General features: G+C 37.4%; 1 protein-coding gene across 1 annotated transcript in view; it reads left to right on the forward strand.

Annotated features, from left to right (window-relative positions):
- Positions 1-25,000, forward strand: part of LOC135089448 (arylsulfatase I-like) — a 91,108-nt gene that overhangs the window by 61,532 nt on the left and 4,576 nt on the right. The window contains exons 6-10 of the mRNA XM_063985026.1: positions 4,089-4,150; positions 4,823-4,927; positions 19,252-19,423; positions 23,132-23,423; positions 23,605-23,675. Of these exons, the coding sequence (XP_063841096.1) occupies positions 4,089-4,150; positions 4,823-4,927; positions 19,252-19,423; positions 23,132-23,423; positions 23,605-23,675 (702 nt within the window). The remainder of the gene's footprint in view (positions 1-4,088; positions 4,151-4,822; positions 4,928-19,251; positions 19,424-23,131; positions 23,424-23,604; positions 23,676-25,000) is intronic.

The following is a 25,000-nucleotide window of genomic DNA, read 5'->3' on the forward strand; positions in this document are numbered from 1 at the left end:
CCTAACATGTTACACTCAGCACTCGGTACACTCACCGCACACCCAGTGAAACCAATTGCCACCTGGACATAGGATACAAGTTACAAAGTCTGTCAGCACATCCTGATTAGTCCCAGACCTCTTATAACCTTCTTGGAGCCTTGGAGGATGCACAGGGAATACTACACTAATCTGTGCAATGACAGCACAAGTACACAGCCGATGGCCAGCAACAACATCCCATCTCTAGATTTCAGGCTAGACTGTCATTCTCGCTCTTCAGGTCCATTTTACATGGGGCGTAACGTCACGGCTCACATTCATTAGTTAAGGCTTTCCCGCCACTTTGCACTGATTGCATCATGATTGGCTGCCACTCCTACATTATGCATACACATAAAAATGAAAGCGGCAACACTCCCTCACACCAACACCACACTTCCTCCGCCTGTTTCATCTTCACGACCATAAATAAATATATATATATATATATATATATATATATATATATATATATATATATATATATATATATATATATATATATATATATATATATATATATATATATATATATATATATATATATATATATATATATTCTTGTGTGCAGCAAGAAAAGGCGATATAGAACAAAGAAAGTAGTAAGAAAGAATGAGAAAAGAATAATGAAAGAGGTAGGAAAGAGCGAGAGATAAGAGGAGAGACAGGCTAGGAACAAAACTCATACGCTTCTCTGTCATGTAGTTACTCAGCCTGAAGCTTCTAGTATAATGTTTATTCGCGCAGTCACTCATATTCCCCACGTAAATTCCCTTAATTCCCCTTATCCATTCAATCTGAGTCTCACCTAGTATTTAGTAGAAGAGTTGCTCTTAACAATAAAGTAATCAGTATTTATCTAGCTTTCCTAGTTTGATGATTAGAATTTTCAGGAGTAAAATGTTTTATTCATGTAAGCCAGCACAGGGAGCAGAGAGTGCGGTGCGCAAACATGTGAGTGTATTTGTGTACATGTCACCATCCCATTCCCTCTTTCTTGTACACCCCTCCCCGATCCGGTAGAAGCAGAGGAAGAGTGGCACGCTTTCCCACGCTCAGACATTGCCGAGCACTTATATGGAGCAGACATAATGAGACCGGCACTAATATCTGACAGAAACTGAGACAGGATAAGAGTTAGTCGGGTCAGTTGCTTCAAGAGAATAAGTGAGTCATTGCCGGCCCTACGCCACGGCCTACTTACTATAGGAATCTATACAATAGCCTACCTGAGAGGGTAGTTGTGTATAACACACTCTATACCAAGGGAATTTACTCCCAGGCTGCGTGTGTGTGCTGGCCTAGCTCTTCTACAGTGAGTGGGAGGAGGCATTAGTCACCTGCCGAAACGATAATATACTCCCAGTGAGGTTTAAAGCACTGTATCAAGGAGCTCTTTCAGCTCTGTCTGTCAACATATAGCTTTCCTTTATGCTGGAAGTTTGCCTACATTCAGCCTCTTCCTAAAAAGGATGACCGTTCTAATCCCTCAAACTACCGTCCTATTGCTTTAATTTCCTGCCTATCTAAACTTTTTGAATTTATCCTTAACAGGAATATTCTTAAACATCTATCACTTCACAACCTTCTATCAGATCGCCAGTATGGGTTCCGTCATTGCCGCTCTACTAGTGACGTTCTGGCATTCCTGAGTCTTAGTCATCCTCTTTTAGAGATTTTGGAGAAACTTTTGCTGTGCCTCGGATATATCAAAAGCTTTTGATAAAGTCTGGCACAAAGCCTTGATTTCCAAACTACCTTCCTACAGCTTCTATCCTTCTCTCTGTAACTTCATCTCAAGTTTCCTTTCTGACCGTTCTATTCCTGCTGTGGTAGACGGTCACTGTTCTTCTCCTAAATCTATTAACAGTGGTGTTTCTCAGGGTTCTATCCTATCACCCACCCTCTTCTTATTATTTATCAATGACCTTCTAAACCAAAGTTCTTGTTCTATCCACTCCTATGCTGATGATACCACTCTGCACTTTTCCACGTCTTTTTATAGACGTCCTACCTTTCAGGAAGTAAACATTTCACGCAGGGAAGCCACAGAACGCCTGACTTCTGATACTTCTAAAATTTCTGATTGGGACAGAGCAAACTTGGTATTGTTCAGTGCCTCAAAAAACTCAATTCCTCCATCTATCAACTTGACACAACCTTCCAGACAACTATCCCTTCTTCTTCAGTGACACTCAGCTGCCCCCCTTTTCTACAATGAACATCCTCGGTCTGTCCTTTACTTATAATCTGAACTGGAAACTTCACATCTCATCTCTAGCTCAAACAGCTTCAATGAAGTTAGGCATTCTGAGACGTCTCCGCCAGTTTTTCTCATCCACCACCCCACCCCAGCTGCTAACATTGTACAAGGGCCTTATCCTTCCATGTATGGAGTATGCTTCACATGTCTGGGGCGCGTTCCACTCATACCGCTTTTCTACACAGGGTGGAATCAAAAACTTTTCGTCTCATCAACTCCTTTGTTCTAACTGACTGTCTTCAGCCTCTCTCTCATCGCCGGAATGTTGCATCTCTAGCTGTCTTCTGCCCCTATTTTCATGCTAATTGCTCTTCTGATCTTGGTAACTGCATGCCTCCCCTTCTCATGCGACATCGCTGCACAAGACTCTCTTCTTTCTCTCACCCCTATTCTGTCCACCTCTCTAATGCAAGAGTTAACCAGTATTCTCAGTCATTCATCCCCTTCTCTGGTAAACTCTGGAACTCTCTGCCAGCTTCTATATGACTTGAATTCCTTTATGAGGGAGGTTTCAAGACACTTATCCTTCAATTTTTGACTACCGCTTTGGACCCTTTTCTGGGACTGGCATATGAGTGGGCTTTTTTTTTTTTTCTTGTATTGTTTTTTTGTTGCCCTTGGCCAGTGACCCTCCTACATAAACAAAAATATAAAATAAAATAAAAAAATAAGATCCAGTTTGTTAGTGGGTACTCGTTTGTAGTCGTATCATCCTGTCTCTTGTTAGTGAGTTTGTGTTAAATGTTACTGTTGGCTGATGCTGATCAGCCGCAGAGGACTTAGTAATTAGCTGTGTAGCGAACTTTGCTCCCTCCTCAGGACTTGACAAGGCCTGCCGTTCAGGAGGCGTTAAACGACACTACTCGGCTTGGGGCTATAACACGTTGGTGGACAACGTGAAGATTTGTTGCGAGGGTGACTGCCCTGTGGGGTTTTATACCTCAACCATATATTTGTATCCTTTCACAGCTGTGGGAGTTAACTGTTGTTAGAGTATTTCTCTTATCTATAATTGGATAAAACATACTGGCGACCTCAAATAGTGTGACCTAGTGTTGTGACCATTGTGAAAAGGGTGCAGGAGTCACAAGGCACGCTGTACACCCTTATTTGAGTCCTGCACCAAGTCCATGTAGGAGGTGCAGCAGCTTCGTGAAGGGGCTGGGCTGGGAATTTGTTTCGTACCAGAAAATATATATATATATATATATATATATATATATATATATATATATATATATATATATATATATATATATATATATATATATATATATATATATATATATATATATATATATATATATATATAAGCCATAAAAATTCAAGTTATCGATCAAATTTAGCTTATTTAAATGTTTGATTATTAAATATTTATGACATACAGCGACATACAATCCAATAGTAACAGTATATTAAGTCCCTGAAATCATCACCACTACACTGTTCCGTGTTCATCATCATCACCATCATCATCATCACTATCGTCATCATCACCATCACCATCACCATCACCACGCTGGCAATCATTATTACCGTTTTGTGATAACAGGAAAATCAAGAACAACAAAACCGCATATCACCGCCATAATAAACATTACCATCATCACCACCACCTCACCACACTGTGTTAATGATCACTACCACCATCATCGTCTCAGGCTGTTCACCACAGTTATTGTTACTGTATGGCTATGCATTCTTCATTATAACTACCATCATTACTGTACTGCCTTTGTTTTCACTGATGCGTGTAACTACAAGTACTGTCTCATCACGCTCATTCTCTTAATGTTTTCCCCAGGAGGATATGACTTCAGGGACAACAAACGCACGACCTGGGAGGGAAACGGCACCTACTCCACGGTACGGAGAGAGAGAGAGAGAGAGAGAGAGAGAGAGAGAGAGAGAGAGAGAGAGAGAGAGAGAGAGAGAGAGAGAGAGAGAGAGAGAGAGAGAGAGAGAGAGAGAGAGAGAGAACACTTTCAATATAGGAAACATGAACTGCTGTTGTAAAAATGGTATATGTAGGTTTAGTATATGTAGGAGCTGCATTGGCATTCATCCTTAAAATAATTTGAATCGTAGAATTTTAAAGTTTCTTTGCTATAATGAAAATCTGAAAAAAGACACTTTACTATTGTATACCGAAAATTACAGAACAATGGAACAGAAAGGTAAGTGTTTGAGAGATGAGAGACTGATACTGGTTTCAACTTTAATGAGTGATGCATTAACAACTGGCATGAATCACTATATCCTTTAATCCTAATATATTTCAGATTTTTTTTTAATCAAATCACTGAAACGGACAGTTACTGGCATGAATCATTATATCCTTTAATCCTAATGTACTTCAGATGTTTAAAAAAAAATATATAAACCGGACAGTTACTGATACACGTAAATAACTATCTTTGTTATTATTTATTGTTGTGATTGCTCATCAGTTTCATTCAAGTCCTAGTTTCTCTAATGTAGGAAACGTATATGCCATCAAAGTAATATTGCTTTTTTTCCTTTCCATCTCATAAAAAGTTCTTGTATGGAGACCGAGCAGTGAAGGTAATTAAGGAGGAGGCTGCAAGATCTGGTCCATTTTTCCTCTATGTGGCTCTTCAAAGCGTACATACGCCTCATCAGGTGAGACTTACCACTTATGTTCACGAATAGTGTAAGTATGGTTTCCTTCTAATAATGACTATTATTATTATTATTGTTGCGCACCACCGCTGGTAGGACTAAGACCTGCCCGGCTGCCACTGACGCTAACTTACTGTCTGTCAGGCACTCATCGGGATTTACTGACTGATCTCATTGTTCAACTTACCACTCACTCACGTGGGTCCTATGACCAGGGGCCTTGCGAGTTATATGGAGCTCGCCCTGGAAGTAGGGGCAGACTGAAAAGCGGGCGGAGCTGGACATGGTTTATTCTTCTGGCAGGCACATTAGACAGTCACGGGCACAGTTCCTAGTTATCTAACGTTAATCACTCGCACAGCACACTAGCAGAATGCCTTTCACATCCTCAGACGGGTACAGGGCGCAACACTGCCCTTATACAGTAGGTGCAGAACAAAAGCAGTGCAAGCAGGGGAGCGGCGTCCCCACGCCCAGCACCACGACCTATGTAAAAATCTCCCGCCAAATCTCGCTAACGAACGCTTCGCACGCTTACACAGAACGCCCCCACATTCAAACACGCACATACACACACTCACAATAATACTACAAGTCTTATTTACTAAACAAATACGTAATAATACACATATATATTGCTTACAGCAAAATTTTCTAGCCACTTCCGTAACATCATTAGTTATTATTATTATTATTATTATTATTATTATTATTATTATAATAATAATAATAATTATTATTATTATTATTATAAGTAAGGTTTTCTGCTAATAATGCCTAATTTCTAACTCGTGCTCGTGGCATGCCATTTGAAAACGGACCTGTTAGGAATAAATGTAAACTTATTTTTTTCCACTATTTCTCTCAAAGAACACTGAGCAGTTTCTCTCTCTCTCTCTCTCTCTCTCTCTCTCTCTCTCTCTCTCTCTCTCTCTCTCTCTCTCTCTCTCTCTCTCTCTCTCTTTTATATATATATATATATATATATATATATATATATATATATATATATATATATATATATATATATATATATATATATATATATATATATATATATATATATATATATATATATATATATATGTATATCAAGGCTGTCTTCCTCAAAAAGGAAGGTAACCAAGACAAAGAACACAACTTTTATACTCACACTCATTCACACCACTCTCTAAGCTCTTTGTCTACCAAAGGAAGAAAGAAAAAAATTCCTGCTCTCAGTCACACAATTTGGGCAGTCTGGTTCAGAGCAAAAGTCCCTCATAACAACTACTCCCTCCTACTACACCAGATTGCGCCACACATTTTTGAGATTATCAATGTGTGGTGTCCCCTCGGAGGACGTGGGATCACATTATTCTTCACGCACTAACAACTGCTCTCCTTTCGCTTCTGTTATTCACACTAATTTTATTATGCTTCTTTGTCAGCCCTTCTCTTTAATGCTTACCTCGCAAGTTCACACCTTTCACATTTGAACATACTATCTTCTTCACCTGCCTATCATCTCCATTCTCTCTGCATTGTTCTAGCCGTCCTGCCAAGTCTTTCGTAACATTCGTTCTCGTTCTCACTTCCGCATTTCTGACTGTCCTTCCGAGTTACTCCACACACACTCTTTGACCATTTAATTTCCACTGCAATCGATCTCTTCTTGTCTGCTACATCCATACTCCAGTCATCACCGTAAAGTGCAGTAGGCACTTTATCCTTCATAAAGTATCATCTTTACATTAATTACAAGCTTCTACTCTCAAACAATCTGTTCATACCTCCTTACTCTTTTTCCTGCTTCTTTTACTACAACTCTAACCTTTACCCCCATCCAACGCTAATGTAGATCCAATAGATTCTACCTCCTTCAGTTCCTTACCATTTAGCCTTATATTCATCATACCATATGCCTCCCTGGCGCACTTCATTACCTTACTCCTTTCCTATATTAACCTTCCGTGTCCCTGCCCTACGCATCTGTCTAAATTCCTTTACAAGCCTAGTTAACTTTTCTATACCGGCCACCAATTATTCCGCAAACCGGAATAATTGACCCACACTCCATACTTCACTCTCTGCTATTACCAAACCCAATAGTCTATCCAACAATGTAGAAAACTTCATTCGCCACACCATCCATACATTTGTTAAACAGCTGTGTTGACAGAACACATCCCTGACGTACCCAAAGAATAAATAAAGAAATAAAATGGCATGTCACATCATATGTGAAGCTGACTATACAAATTGTTGTCACAGACCTCAGAAGGTTTTGCCAATTGTCAATTCAATCAGCTATACAGTAGTGAGGCATTCCTTGGTGGTTATAGCCAGATATTTAATTGTGCATGTATGTGCACCCCTTTGAGATGTTTTATTATATTACACAACTTTTTTCTATTAATTTTAGAAATGCATATTTGAATGACTAATAGCAGCCTAACTAAGCAAGTCCCGAGATGATGTGGAAAACACATATTCCTATTTTTATTTGTACAGTTCATTAAAAGATAATAATGAAGAGTATGACAATTATAGAAAAAAAAAAGCTATAAGCGGAAAATAAACATGGCATGTAAAAAAAAAAAAAAAACGTGCAATATAATGATTGCTTATTCCTCTTTGCAGCGCGACTCTTCCTGGAATATAGTGTTCTAGTCTAATGGATCTGCGTGAGTGATATTTCTTCTGTTACTGTAAGGAAGATGGGGCTTTCCGCATCTCGCTGCTACTTTCAAAAAAAAATTCTTTTCTCGGGATATGAGACCCCTATGTTTGCGGCCTTCTTGATAAATTATGGATTCCCTTTTATTCATTATTACCATTATTATTACTATTATTATTATTATTATTATTATTATTATTATTATTATTATTATTATTGTTATTGTTATTATTATTTTATTTGCTTATTTTCATCTCATATCAGGTCCTAAGAGGGAACACATGCTGTTCACTCTGTCAATTACAAACCAGCAATGAGGCAAGTAAGACACACAAGTCAGTAAGACACGTAACGAACAACACCACCTTGGGGACTGGGTCAATAAGTAAATAAATAAATAAGTAAATAAATAAATAAATAGATAAATAAACAAATAAATGAATAAATAAATATATATATATATATATATATATATATATATATATATATATATATATATATATATATATATATATATATATATATATATATATATATATATATATATATATATATATATATCCTGGGCGACAGGCCTTGTCAAGGATCTGGGGAGGGAGTAAAGTTTACTATGCGTCTAATTACTTAGCTCTACTGCGGCTGAACTGCATACGCCCGCAGTAGCATTGAAGACAAACAGGGTTATCACAAGACACAAGACACAAGAAATTACTACGAAAGGGTGCTCACGAACACATAGGAGGGTCAATCACCGCTCAATGCGCAAACTCGACTTGTACACTTGTACACCCGAGGAGTCACTCCCCTGGGGTAGTGTGTAATTCACAACTACACTTACTGGCAGACTACTATAAAGACTCCTATTCTATAAAAATAGGCCGGGGCGTACGGCCGGTAATGACTCACTTGTTCGTCTTAAGGAAACTGATCCATCTACCTAGTATCCCGCCTTAGTTTCCGATAACTGTTAGAGCACACCTCATTAAGTGTGCTTCTTCCGACTGCTAGTTAGTGACCGTCGTGGGAAACTGCTTCAACCGCCTTCCCGGACTTCTCCTAAGGGGGGAGAGGGGGTGTACAAGGAAAGAAAGACACAGATACCCGCTCCTAGCGCCATCACTACTTGAATAAAACACTTTACTTTTAATTTTTTTTCTGATCAAAGTAATTTATTTTTTTTAATCAAGCAAAGGGGGCCAAATTAATAATGATCTTTTCTTTGTCAAGAGCAACTCTTCTGCTGCAAATCTTGTGAGACTCAAACTAACTGAACAGAGGGAAATACGGTAAATTAATCGGGGAAGGAGAGTGTCTATGCGCGGAAATTCTTATGGTAAGCGAAAGGCCACTCTGCATCGTATATCTGGCGTTAGTATATTGACACACTCTCTCTCTCTCTCTCTCTCTCTCTCTCTCTCTCTCTCTCTCTCTCTCTCTCTCTCTCTCTCTCTCTCTCTCTCTCTCTCTCTCTCTCTCTTCTCATTTATTATCTTTTCTCTTTCATCATTCTTACTTTCTTCATTGCGTTATCTTGCTGCACATTACACGCCCCCTCATAAATGAAAATTTTCGGAACCTATACAAAAGCTTACTTAAATTTTGGGAATATTCAAAATCACAATCATCATACATCTAATAGGGCTCAACATCAGACTTAAATTATTGGCATATTCATCACAAAACATCAAAGGCTACCATAGCACTGACATAAATAATTAATATACAACTAGAAATAATAGGGCTCCCACTAGGCCCTTCGACTTGGACTGCCGTTTCTTGTTTCTCCTCCTATTCCTCCTCCCAGACCCGTCTCTGGGACTGCGCCAGGAATTGTGGTCTTCTCTTTTCCACTGGTGTGCAAGCTTTCTCCTGCACGGCATCTTATTGAGATCTCTTTTCCAGCACCCACAGCTGCGCCAACTCTGCCTGTGACTCTGGAATTTTTTTCTCCTCTGTCTCCGTCGTCTCCTCTGTTCTCTGCCTTCTCTACTTCTCCACCAACTCTCACCTCTCCTCCTCTCTTCATTACACACCGCTCCATCCGTATCTTCTCCTTCACACCATACAAACTTCAGAGTCACCCTGCAAAGACATCCCTTTATCCTTGTACCACGCAATGAGCCCACCAGGGAACATAGTCTCCTGGTGTAACATCATGGCAGGACCAGGCAAAATATTTTCAGGCCTGGGCGTTACGCTTATGAAATATTTTGGTCTAGTTGTATCATACTTGTGTCTGTCTTTCCTGTGAGGCGTGCTTGCGAGTCCTTATTCAGCAAGTGGGGGAAATTTCTGTTATATTTGAAACAGGGTGGCGACCTTTGAGGCTATGGTTGGCTATGACCAGTGAATTCACCTCCATTCATGCAGTAATTTCCCCTATACTAGTCTGTAAGGGTGCAGTCTGCGAATATCGATCTTGCGTCGCCGAAAATTCATTGTTTTGAACACCTAAATACTTAAAATAGACAAAAGTACTAAATATTACAAGCTGAAATTAATAGTGAATACTCACCAGTTATAAAGCTACTTCTTTATCGGGTATCCTTTCCTCTTCTTAACCTCTGCCGGGCGCTCAGGAAGGGAAAGTGCAAGTTTGTGCAACAGATGACGCGGTAGCTCCTCCCAACACTGTTTCACTGCTACCTCCAGTTTCGGGAGACTTGACGTGTCCTTGTCACTTATTTGGACTTTAATGATGGCCCAGATATTTTTCAATTGGGTTCAGGTCCGGGCTCTGTCCAGGCCAGTCAGGAATAACATGAATCTCTTGCTCAGAGAACCAGTCCTTTACCGCTTTTGCAGTGTGGTAGGGAGCCCCATCCTGCTGCAGCACCTGCGCACCCATTTTTTTGAGACTTGGCCCAAGATTCTCCTTTAATATTTCAATATACCATTTGGCATGCACTGTCTGCCCTTTAGGGAGAATCACCAACTTCCCTGTATCCCCGTAAGAGAAGCACCCCCAAACCATAAGCGATGAGGGGTGCTTTACAACCTTTTGTGTGAGGCGTGGATCAAAAGGGTCAGACGTGTTGCTATGGGCGTGAGTGAGGAAGGGAAATGCACTTCAGTTACTCAATTTGTCCCAGCCGATTTTTTTCCCCTGCTCAGAGGCCTCATAGCCTCCCCTTCTAGCACGTGACGCCTCGACGCAAGATCGGCGTTCGCACAATATATATATATGTATATACTCGTATATATATATATATATATATATATATATATATATATATATATATATATATATATATATATATATATATATATATATATATATATATATATATATATATATATATATATATATATATATATATATATATATATATATATATATATATATATATATCGTCGTCGTCGTCCTCGGCGCCAGCTCATATCCGAGCATTTGGTCTGTCTTCTATTATTCGGTCTCCTCAGCAGGTGTTTATGACTAATAAGACTTAGGAGGCCTAGCTGGTGGAAAACCCGCAGGCAGGAGTCGCATGGGAGAGCAAGAGAACGATAGGGTTGTACTAGTCTCTCCTTCTAACCTCTATTTGTCTTCATTTGTGTTGCACTAGGCCAATATATATATATATATATATATATATATATATATATATATATATATATATATATATATATATATATATATATATATATATATATATATATATATATATATATATATATATATATTATGTAAGAGGGGCACCGGCCAAGGGCAACAATAAGTCCACTGAGGTGCCGGTCCCCCAACAGAATCGAAAGTGGTAGTCAAAAATTATAGGATAAGTGTCTTGAAACCTCCCTCTTGAAAGTCACTGGAAGGTGAAAATAGAGAAACAGGCAGGAAGATCCAGAAGTTGTCAGAAAAAGGGATGAATGATTGAGAATACTGGCTAATTCTTGCATTAGAGAGATCGACAGAATAGGAGTGAGAGAAAGAAGAGTCTTGTGCAGCGAGGCCATGAGGGGAGGGGAGGCAGGTAGTTGGCAATCAGAAAAACAGTTAGCATGGAAATAACGGTAGAAGATACCAAGGATGCAACATTGTAACGGTGAGAAAGAGGCTGAAGACAGTCACTCTGAGGAGAGGGATCGATGAGATGAAAAGCTTTTGATTCCACCCTGTCTAGAAAGGCAGTATGAAGTTCCCCATGTAAAGCATACTCCATACATGGACGGATAAGGCCCTTGTGTAGAGTTAGCTGCCAGAGGGGTGAGTAAAACTGACGGTGACGACACAGAATGCCTAATTTCATTCTTTTTTTTTTTTTAGCTATAAATGAAATGTAAGGTTTTCAGTTTAGATTATAAGTTAAGGACAACCCGAGGATGTTCAATAAAAAAAAGAGAGGTGGCAGTTGAGGTCATTGAAGTAGAGGGGATAATTGTCTTGAAGGTTGTGTCGAGTTGACGGATGGAGGGATTGAATTTTTGAGGCACTGAAATATACTAAGTTTACTCTGCCCCAATCAGAAATTTGAGAGAGATCAGAAGTTCTTGCTTAGTTTTTTTTTAGTTCCTGAAGAGCTGGACGTCTACGAAAAGACATGGAAAACTGCAGAGTGGTATCGTTAGTGTAGGAGTCTGCCACAGCAGTACTAAAACGGTCAGAAAGGAAACTTGAGATGAAGTTATAGAGAGAAGATAGAAACCTTAGGAGGGCAGTTTGAAAATCAAAGCTTTGTGACAGACTCTATCAAAAGCTTTTGATATGTCTAAGGGAACAGCAAAAGTTTCATCAAAATTTCAAAAAGAGTATGACCAAGACTCAGTAAGGAAAGCCAGAAGATCACCAGTAGAGCGGCCTTGACGGAACCCATTCTGGCGATCAGATAAAAAGGCTGTGAAGTGATAGATGTTTAAGAATCTTCCTGTTGACGATACATTCAAAAACTTTAGATAGGCAGGAAATTAAAGGATGATAATTTGGGGGATTAGAACGGTCACGCATTTTAGGAGCAGGCTGGATGTACGCAAACTTCCAGCAAGGAAAGGTAGATGTTGATAGACAGACTTGAAAGAATTTGATTAGGCAAAATGCAAGCCACACTTTCGGAGCCACAGCTTCGGAGATGGGGTCCCTCCTATTGTAGGGACCCCATCTGGTTCATAAGCCTTCCGAGGCCAGCGAGGGCATGGAAAGCATCACTGCGAAGGATTTTAATAGGCAGCATGAAGTCAGAGGGTGTAACAGAGGGACGAAGAAGCCCTAAATCTTTTGGGGTAAGGTTTTTAGCAAAGGTTTGATTTAAGATTTCAGCTTCAAAAATAGGTGAAATGGCAGTGGTGGCATCAGGTTGAAAGAAAAGAGGGAAAAATGAAGAAGCAAAGTTATTGGAAATGTTTTTGGCTAGGTGCCAAGAGTCTACTAATGATGGAGTTTATGGCTAGTTGTAGACCAGACTTGGCATGATTCTGGGCAGAAATACAAAGCGCATGAGATTCAGATGATGGAAGGCTCAAATACCATTGGTAGGCTACCTCTCTATCATTTATAGCACGAGAATAGGACGTGTTAAACCAAAGTATGGAAGGTTTAGGTCAAGAGAAAGAATGAAGAATGTACGCCTCCATGTCAGACACAATCACCTCTATTATGCGCTCAGCAGAAACGTGTTCGTAACACGGAAGCAATAGTCATTACAAGGGAAATCAGCATAATACCTCCTCAAATCCCCCCAGTTAGCAGAGGCAAAACGTCATAAATAAATAAATAAATAAATAAATAAATAAATAAATAAATAAATAAATATATATATATATATATATATATATATATATATATATATATATATATATATATATATATATATATATATATATATATATATATATATATATATATATATATATATATATATATATATATATATATATATATATATATATATATATATATATATATATATATATATATATATATATATATATATATATATATATATATATATATATATATATATATATATATATATATATATATATATATATATATATATATATATATATATATATATATATATATATATATATATATATATATATATATATATATATATATATATATATATATATATATATATATATATATATATATATATATATATATATATATATATATATATATATATATATATATATATATATATATATATATATATATATATATATATATATATATATATATATATATATATATATATATATATATATATATATATATATATATATATATATATATATATATATATATATATATATATATATATATATATATATATATATATATATATATATATATATATATATATATATATATATATATATATATATATATATATATATATATATATATATATATATATATATATATATATATATATATATATATATATATATATATATATATATATATATATATATATATATATATATATATATATATTCGTCCTCACACACGTCATATTCACGGTAATACATGCCTTTGCTCATAATCGTTCGTTTTAACTCCTCACTACAGATTGTTCCACTGCTATAACGCCACGGGATACTTAAAATTAATAAACAAATTCTAAGCAAATTAACCTTTCCTAATTTCATCCATCTCATCCCATCCTATCTTAATGTTAGGGCTGTGTTCCCTTCGGTGCCAGTAACCCAACATAATTGGCAGGCTGCGCCCATTTCGACCCTACTTATTTAATAAGCGAACAATGCTTAATTATTATTGAACTTAAATATATATATATATATATATATATATATATATATATATATATATATATATATATATATATATATATATATATATATATATATATATATATATATATATATATATATATATATATATATATATATATAAACTGATGTTGACGATCATGATCTCCTATTTGTGTGGATAGTGAAAAGTTAGCCGGACTAAGAAATTGTGCAGGATTATTTCCTAGTTATGTGCGTTAATGAATAATTGTCGTGCCAGACATTGGCCAGACATTGGCCAGACATTGGTTTCACCCACTCCATTTATTCCCAGATGCGTTCGGTTGTTTGGGTGTTTTTTTTTTTTTTTTTTCTTTGTATGAGACACTGGCGTACAGCAACACAAATGATGACAAATAAGTTCCATCGATGGTCTCAGTTCACAGATTAAAAATGACATTGTGTTCATGTGATGCAAAAGTAGCACTTGGTGCTCTAGGCTCCGCCTATGAGCACCGAACCCTCCAGTGACTGAGGGGCCGTCAAAAGTGGCACAACCAACCACGCTTAAAGCCCCGCGACCGCGAAAAACATGATCCCCTGCGGCATTTCACCAGTCCCCAAATAGAAAGACAAAAGGATTATCCAAAATGGGAGGATAAGTGTCTTGAAATCTCTCTTGTGAAAGAATTCAAGTCACAATAAGAGGGAACATCATAAGTATGCAAGGAGTTCCCTAGTTTAACAAAAAAAAAAGTCATAAGCATGCAGGGAATTCCACAGTTTACCGGGGTAAATAAAAAGAGATTAAAAATACTGAGCATAATGGTTAATTCCTGCACTAAAGAGGTGGACAAAACAGGGGTGAAATGAATATAAAAGAGTAATGTGCAGCGACAACGCGGGAGGTGGGGAGACATGAAGTTAGCAAGATTAGAAGAGCAGTTAACGTGAAAATATCAGTTGAAGATAGCAAGAGATGCAAGGTTGTGGCAGAGAGAGAGAGAGAGAGAGAGAGAGAGAGGTTCTAGACAGGCAGTTAGAGCAAAGAGAAATGCTTTTGATTTCAATCTCTTCAAAAGAGCAGTGTGAGTGGAATAACACCGTACTCCGTACATGGAGCGATAAGTCGCCTGTACAGAGTTAGCAGATGGGAGAGTGAGAAAAACTGGCGAAGATAATTCAGAACGCCGTAATAAATTATGCACACAGTATGTTATACACGAGTTTGAAAAGGACGTAAAGCGAGACGGACGGAAACCATGCACACACTAAGATTCGGGGCTGAACAAAAACTCTCAAGTATCTCTTCTGGTATTCTTCAGTTAAAGGTCGTATTATCACTTGGTATACCGTAAGTGTTTTCGTTAGTCGGGAGGGAAGAAGGGGTAGTGAGGAGAAGGCGAGGGGCAAATTAGTTAAATCTAGAAAGGTAGCTAGCTTAGGGATGGTGAGAAATAGCTTAAGTGTTTACTACACAAACTGTAGAAGTATTCTGAATATAAAAGACTTGCTTAGAGGAATAGCGAGCGTAGAGAAATTTGATATCATTGCTTTAACTGAAACTTGGTTAGATATGTCAGGAAAAGTATTTTATTCCAGAGGTTAAGATAGATGGGTATACAACGTTCTTTCTATAAAGATAGGGAAAACAGGAGAGGAGGAGGCGTCGCGTTATACTTTAGGAACACATTACAGTGTTGTATGAACAATAGAATTAAAACAGAAAACAAAGCAGAGTCGATATGGGTAGATATTAAGGAAGGATCGCAGTCATGATACTAGGGGTAGTTTACAGACCACCGACCAGTACAGAGGAAATTAACACCTCATTGTAGCAAGAATTAAATAGAGCAGGCAGGTACAGTCAGGTATGTGTGGTAGGAGATTTTAATTTTAGGAATATCGACTGGAGTCTGATTGTGGTAAAGGTTGGAGGACAGCTAGGTAACAGTGACCATAGGGAAATTAGGTACAATTTAGAATGGGAAGAAACTGTTAGAAACAAAAACACTAGTAAAATACCTGACTTTAGGAGAGCAGATTTTGAAGAATTAAAAAGGTACCTCCAAGGAGTGGACTGGCAAAGGATGCAAGGTGACGTCAGGTCAGGGACGGAGTTCAGAGAGATAAGTCAGGATGAGAGAGGTGAGGTGAGGCGTGAGGGTGTAGGACAAGAGGAGGGAAGATGTGTCCGGAAGGGAGGAGGAAAGAGGATAGGTGTGAGTATGTTGGAATGTCAGGTCATGATGAAATGAGAGAGGTGAGGTCGAGGCGAGTAGATGAGGGAGTGGAGAGGATGGTAGGGGACGAGGTGAGGGGATTAGGTGAAGTAAATGTAGATGAATTGTATAAATATTTCGTAGATAAAGTTCATACAGGTCAGTTAGCAAATATCCCGTATAGAACAATAAGATCACAAAAAAATGACCCTAAATGGATGACTCCTAGGTTAAAGCATTATATAGGGCGTAAGAGAAGTATATATAAGAGATTAAGGGCAGGTGAAGAAGTTTTAAGGACACAATATAACGAATTAGTTAGAACAGTCAGGAAGTTAACGAGGAAAGCTAAGAGCAATTATGAATTAAAGGTAGCCAGCCAGGCGAAGACGGACCCCAAGGGATTTTATCAGGTATACAGGACGAAAAATAAGGATACTTTAAGTCCATTAAAGGCAGCAGATGGGGAGCTGGTTAGTTCTGGGGAGGAGATAAGTAAACTTCTGAATGATTATTTTTTAACTGTCTTCACCCAGGAAAACATGCAGGATATGCCAGATAGTGAACAGGTGTTTAGAGCAGATGAGAATGAGAAGCTGACAGATATTTCCATAACTAGGGAGATAGTGGAACAGGAGATAGTTTGGTTAAAAAAGTTCAAGTCACCAGGACCGGATGAAATATATCCCAGAGTACTTAAGGAATGTAAAGAGATTATTAGTGAGCCGTTAGTTTCTGTCTTTAGGAAATCACTGGAGTCGGGTGATGTACCAGTAATGTGGAGGCAGGCTAACTATAACCCATCTTTAAGAAAGGAGATAAAACTTTAGCGTCTAATTATAGACCTGTCAGCTTAACTTCAGTTGTAGGTAAAATGTTAGAGTCAATAATAGCGAAGAACATTAGGGAACATTTAGACAAACATAACTTGATAAATCAGTCACAGCATGGCTTTACGAAGGGGAAGTCTTGCTTGACAAACTTGTTAAGTTTTTACAATAAGGTGTACGAGGCAGTAGATAATGGTGATAGCTATGATATCTTATATCTGGACTTTAGTAAAGCATTTGACAAGGTACCCAATCAAAGGCTCCTGAGAAAGGTTAGGGCACACGGGAAGGTGTTAGGCTGGATAGGGTCATGGCTTGGTAACAGGCGACAGAGAGTGGTAATAAACGGCTCGAAATCCGAGTGGGGTCATGTAATTAGTGGGGTGCCACAGGGATCAGTATTAGGGCCATTGTTATTTCTAATATAAATCAATGACTTGGATAGTGGAATTAGTAGTGATGTTAGTAAATTTGCGGATGATACAAAGATAGGTAGATTAATTAGGTCAGAATCGGATGCCATCGCCTTGCAGGCAGACTTAGATAGAATGAATGAATGGACGGATAGATGGCAAATGCAATTTAATATCAATAAATGCAAAGTGCTTAGCGGAGGTAGAGGAAACCCACACAATAGGTACACATTAAACAACCAAACTCTGGTAGGTACAGGGTACGAGAAAGATTTAGGAGTTATAGTTAGCTCTGAACTCCGTCTAGGGAAACAATGCATAGAAGCCAGAAACAAGGCAAATAGGGACTAGGATTAATTTTTTAGGAGTGTTAAAAGTAGAAGGCCGGAAGTAATATTAAAGTTATACTTTGCGCTGGTCAGACCTCATCTAGACTACGCGGTGCAGTTCTGGTCCCCACATTACAGGAAAGATATAGGTCTATTAGAATCAGTACAGAAGATAATGACTAAAAGGATACAGGGGATGAGGAGTATTCCTTACGAGGCGAGGTTGAAGCTGTTAAATTTACATTCTCTAGAGAGACGTAGGTTAAGAGGGGACCTGATAGAAGTCTTTAAGTTGTATAAGGGTTATAACAAGGGAGATGTAAGCAAAATTCTTAGGATCAGCAACCAGGGTAGAACAAGAAATAACGGGTTCAAGCTTTAAAAAAATTTAGGTTTAGGAAGGAGATAGGAAAAAATTGGTTCTCAAATAGAGTGGTAGATGAGTGGAACGGACTCACTAATCATGTAGTTAGTGCTAGGACACTAGAGAGGTTTAAGAGAAGATTAGACAAGTTTATGGATGGGGATAACAGATGGAAATAGGTAGGTGTGTTTCATACAGGGACTGCCACGTGTAAGCCTGGTCGCTTCTTGCACCTTCCCTTATTTCTTATGTTCTTATGTCCTTATGTTATGTTCTAAGTAAGACATAAGCAATATAAATACAACAGGCATGTGAGGAATAGGTAATTTTGTGATACAATAAGAATACAACAATCATATGCAAGTTAATTATGCTAAAATGCAATGAAAACAAGACAAACAATCAATATTAACAGTCACCTCCAAACAAGGCTTACAGGTGACACAAAAATGTCTGATTAATCTTCGTTATATGAAAACAACATAGAGCAATATCCTAACTATTATTACCAGAATAAGCTTGTACATAGATCAGTTTAGCTGGCAGTGACTGCAGAATTCTTGATTCAGTAGCAGCTGACATAATCCTTAGAAGTAATCTATGCAGGTAACAAAGACAAGAATAAACGACAGCTTTAAAAGCATTTACCACTAGTCAGTGTTTATGGCAGATTTATTATGGTGCTCCCTCACAGCATGGTTCAGCAAGTACATGTTTAAAATAGACAGCAATATATTGTACTTTGGATGTGGCACGTATGATTTCTAAGACTGCAAAGCACCAAAGTTGAAATGTGATTGTATAACTATAGGTCCCGGATGAGTTCCTCGACTACTACCCGGAAGACTCCAATCAAGCCCTCTTGGGGATGGTGACGGCAATGGACGATCTAGTTGGCCAAGTGGTGGAGGCGTTGCGTTCCACTGGGCAGGAAGACAACACCATAATTATTTTCACCTCTGACAACGGTTCTCCTAATAAAGGTATTTACCGGGCAAGCTGCTAACACGGAGGCACACTGTCGAAGAACAACATGAGGGATCTCATCAGGCCCATAAGCTTTCATAGAGTTAGGCCTGGGAGGATATGGAAAATATCATTTGAAAGAATTTTAACAGCAACCATGAAATAGTCGAACGGTCGAAGAAAGGAAGGAAAAGCTGTAAAGTATCTAAAGTAAAGTCTTTATTTAGCAATAGTTTGACCGGAGAGTTCTGCTTTAGAAATCGATGACATAGCAGTGGTCCAATCAGATTAAAATAGGAAAGGGATATATGAAGAGGAAAAGTTATCGGAGATATTTAGACAAAATGCCAGAAGTCGCGAATGGAGTTAAATCTAGAAAGATTTTACATTCATTTTTTGCATTCATATAGGAGCTTTTGTCTAGTTATAGAACAGTCTTGGCATTAATTATTTGAAGGAGGAGGCAGTTAACACCTGCAGAAACGGTAATTAGTCCTAGTGGGATCTCAAGTACTGGACCGGGAGATGCTGTTAACTTATCTGTGACATCTCTGAATGTTTCCTTTAGTGTCTCAGCAAAATGGAGTAGCCACAACTTGTCCTCTAAAGACAACCGTCTTCATTCACACACTACATGCTCTTAATAACTTAAATTTCTCAACCATGGTGTTCCCATCTGAGGAGGGACCCACAAACGTCCACAGGTCGGACTTCTCTTCTGGTATCGGCCCAAAGTGCTTAACACTCTTATTCCCAGCAAGTTTCGCTTCATTAAGTTATGCTACATCTAAGGAACAGAACCTCTAATAAACCTCATATTCTTTTCGTCACCGAAAAATTGCCTGAGGCAATTGAAAGTTATGATTTCTCTTTTTTCTCCTACTTCATCTATCTTGCCTTCAGTCCAAAGCTTGATGATGCAACTATGTACCTAACGATCTAACTTGCTTTCGTGTCCAAACTGTTAAGTCTTCCGAAAATTTTACCATCTGGCTTCCACTTTGAGTCAAAATAAATTAATCTGTATTGTGTACCTCTCCCTTAACTCCTCTGTATATCTTAAATTCTTTGACTTTTTAACTCCTAAAGTGGAGCACATCCCGACTTTTCCCTTTCGCAGAGATCTCGATTGTTAGAGTCTTCAATGTTCACCGTCAGTTTTGACTTTCTCTTTCTGGTTCCCTCGCCAGATGGGGCCTCCAAGGTTGGTCCAAGTCACCATTGAGAAATTTAAGTTATTAAGAGCAGGTAGTGTGTGAATGAAGACGGTTGTCTTTAAAGGGCAAGTTCACCAAGCTGGTGAACTAACCTTTAAATTTGGTATCCTCCGCGACCAAGAGCAATTAGTGTAACACCCTGCTCGTATTCCTGACCGCCTTGGAAATATGCCCAATATTCTAGACCTTTTCCTATCCTTTAATTCTTCTGCTTATGCCGTCACTCTGTCTTCTCCGTTGAACTTCCTTCGATCATAACCTCATACCTGTATTTTGTCCTATTTCTCTCTAATTCCTCCTCCTTAGGGTCCCCTAAAGCGGAAGTGCCTGAGGTGCCTCTGGCGTTTTGCCTATTCTAAATGGGAGATCTGAAGAGGTATGATTCCGATTTCCCATGGAATGGTTACTGTTTCCGTGCCAGAGACCTATCTCTGTGTGCACAGCAGATAAGAAAGATGAGTGTCTGGCATAGAGGCGTACATTTCTCGTTCTTTCTCTCACCCTATACTTTCAAAAGTTTGGTTTAACTCAGCTGGGAGAGATCAGGCAATTTAATTTTTGAAGTGTCATGACATGTTTCTTTTGAAAAAGTTTAAATGGTAGACAGAAAGAAATGTAAAGACAGGAAAACAGTTCCACAATTAAGCAGTAAAATGAATGGAGAGTGAAGATCCTGATTAATTTTTGCGTTATAGTCAGTTTCCTGAACAATGACAAAATACTTTTTGGGCTTCCTCCGGAGGAAAATATTAATGGTGACAAAGAAAGGCTGATTTTCTCCCGCATGGTTCAGTAACAAGAAGAAATATGAGATTTTCAGCTTAGTGACAATTGATAAATGAATGTCAGAAGAATAAGAGGTAGTTGTCTGGAACGTTGTATCGAAGAGAGATATGAAACAATTTGAGTTTTGAGGCACTGCATAACACTAGGTATCTAGTCTTACCTCGCTCTAAAATATGTAATGGGCACTATGTGTCTTCTCAATGTAAACTGTTTAGTCATGGGCGTCTAACAAAAGACTTTGAAATATGCAGGATAGAGTTATCAACACAGGAATGGATATGACAGGAAGTTTGACTTAGATTGTGTTTGAATAATATGAATAGGATGATTAATACTAATAGGGTGGGTGGTAGGATAGAGCCTCGTGTAACCTAACTATTACAGATTTAGGAAAACAGTAACAACAGCATGTCTAGAAAGAAAACTAGAGATAAAAGTACTGAGAGCAGGATAGAAACCCTATAAGAAATGCTTAGAAATTCAAACTCTCTTTAAATATAAAGCAATAGCAAAAACTTCACCGAAATCTGTAACAGAGAATGACAAAAATTCAGTAAGGAAAGCTAAAATATTACCAGTGGATGGAATTCATACCATCATAAGAAGGTTGTGAGTACATAGGTGCTTTAAAATGTTATAGTTGGGGGATAGAATCAAACAAACCCTTTACATAGACTGAAAATCAATACTACAAGCCAGTAGTTGGAAGAATTGGAATGCTCAACATTTTTAGTAACAAACTCAATGTATATATATATATATATATATATATATATATATATATATATATATATATATATATATATATATATATATATATATATATATATATATATATATATATATATATATATATATATATATATATATATATATATATATATATATATATATATATATATATATATATATATATATATATATATATATATATATATATATATATATATATATATATATATATATATATATATATATATATATATATTTTTTTTTTTTTTTTTTTTTTTATGTAGGAAGGATACTGGCCAAGGGCAACAAAAATCTAATAAAAAAAATGCCCACTGAAATGCCAGTCCCATAAAAGGGTCAAAGCAGTGGTCAAAAATTGGTGGATAAGTGTCTTGAAACCTCCCTCTTGAAGGAATTCAAGTCATAGGAAGGTGGAAATACAGAAGCAGGCAGGGAGTTCCAGAGTTTATATATATATATATATATATATATATATATATATATATATATATATATATATATATATATATATATATATATATATATATATATATATATATATATATATTTATATATATGACAGCATCAAATTTTCTTTCTTGAGGTCAAGAAATATATATATATATATATATATATATATAGAGAGAGAGAGAGAGAGAGAGAGAGAGAGAGAGAGAGAGAGAGAGAGAGAGAGAGAGAGAGAGAGAGAGAGAGAGAGGTTTGTGGCTCTATTACGTATCCACTCTCTCTCTCTCTCTCTCTCTCTCTCTCTCTCTCTCTCTCTCTCTCTCTCTCTCTCTCTCTCTCTCTCTCTCTCTCTCTCTCTCACACACACACACACACACACACACACACACACACACACACACACACACACACACACACACACACACACACACACACACACACACACACACACACACACACACACACACACACACACACACACACACACACACACACTCACACTCATCGGCAATCTCTGAACAGGAAGGAACGGGCCTTTAAAGGGCTATAAAGGGACCCTGTGGGAGGGCGGTACCCGCGTGCCTGGCCTGATCTATAGCCCTCTTCTGGAAAGCACGCCCCGAGAGTACAACGGCCTACTGCATGTCACTGACTGGCACAACACCCTCCTGGCCGTCGCTGGAAGCGACGCGCTGACAGACGGTGATGGCTTCAGTCAGTGGGACGCGCTCAGGACTGGCCAGACGCCTTCGCCTAGGGACTCCTTCATCTATAACCTTGACTTAAATTCTGACAAGCCCAGCGGCGCTATAAGGTATGTCTGGGAAGAGTGGGGAATGCAACTCCTTTGCATGACATAATGTTGATGTAAACGAGCAATATTTTTAGATAGGCAAAACGCTATAAAACGTTATTAGTGTCAAAATTTGTGTGGATAATTGTTATATATTTGCCTAACAGGAGATATAGATTAATTAATTTGTCCTTTAATGCAGGGTTGGCAAGTACAAATTTTTCCTCGGGGCAAACAATCAAGATCCCCAGGACTGGCTCTCTGACCTTGAAGGTGAGGGGTATTGGTGGTGTTAACAGGTGTTGGTGGAGGTTAGAGGTGGTGATTTTTTTTTTTTTTTTATGTAGGAGGGACACTGGCCAAGGCCAAAAAAAAAAAAAAAAAAACCTTACTGAGATGCCAGTCCCAGAAAAGGGTCCAAAGCGGTAGTAAAAAATTGAAGGATAAGTGTCTTGAAACCTCCCTCTTGAAGAAATTCAAGTCATAGAAAGGTGGAAATACAGAAGCAGGCAGGGAATTCAGAGTTTACCAGAAAAAGGGATGAATGACTGAGAATAATGGTTAACTCTTGCATTAGAGAGGTGGACAGAATAGGGGTGAGAGAAAGAAGTCTTGTGCAGCGAGGCCCCGGGAGGAGGGGAGACATGCAGTTAGCAAGATCAGAAGAGCAGTTAGCATTAAAGTAGCGGTAGAAAACAGCTAGAGATTTAACATTGCGGCGATGAGAGAGAGGCTGAAGACAGTCAGTTAGAGGAGAGGAGTTGATTAGACGAAAAGCTTTCGCATGACCCCGCATGACGGTCTGCTGATGGAATCGAAGTTACCTACGGCAACCAGAATATAAATGACTGAAACATCAATCTGCAAATCTGCTATATCTATCAAAATAAGCCTTATTATACACGATTTTTTTTGTTTGAAGTAGTTATCATATCATGAAAGACTTTACAACGTACAAACTTACACTCGATATAGGGGAAGCATAGTAGTTGATGCCATATATGCATGTCGACAATATTCATACACGTCTTGAAAAAAAAAAAAACTTTTCTCTCCATGAAATGCTTAAAAAGTAAGATTAAATGACAGACTACAATAACTGAGTTCCTTAGATGCTTAGTACAGACAACAAATGTTTGAAAATACAGAACAGCGATTATTATGGGCTATTTCGTCTCGTATACGCCACAGCAGCTGGGTTCTGCAATACATCAATCGTCCTGAATGTTGAAGTCCCTTAGAATATTTAATTTATAGTATAAAGTGTACATAATTAATATAAGAAAACAAGCTTTAATATATATATATATATATATATATATATATATATATATATATATATATATATATATATATATATATATATATATATATATATATATATATATATATATATATATATATATATATATATATATATATATATATATATATATATATATATATATATATATATATATATATATATATATATATATATATATATATATATATATATATATATATATATATATATATATATATATATATATATATATATATATATATATATATATATATATATATATATATATATAAAACATCTATTACAAGGTCAG

The sequence above is a fragment of the Scylla paramamosain genome, chromosome 33 (assembly GCF_035594125.1).
Source record: "Scylla paramamosain isolate STU-SP2022 chromosome 33, ASM3559412v1, whole genome shotgun sequence".
Lineage (NCBI taxonomy): Eukaryota > Metazoa > Arthropoda > Malacostraca > Decapoda > Portunidae > Scylla > Scylla paramamosain.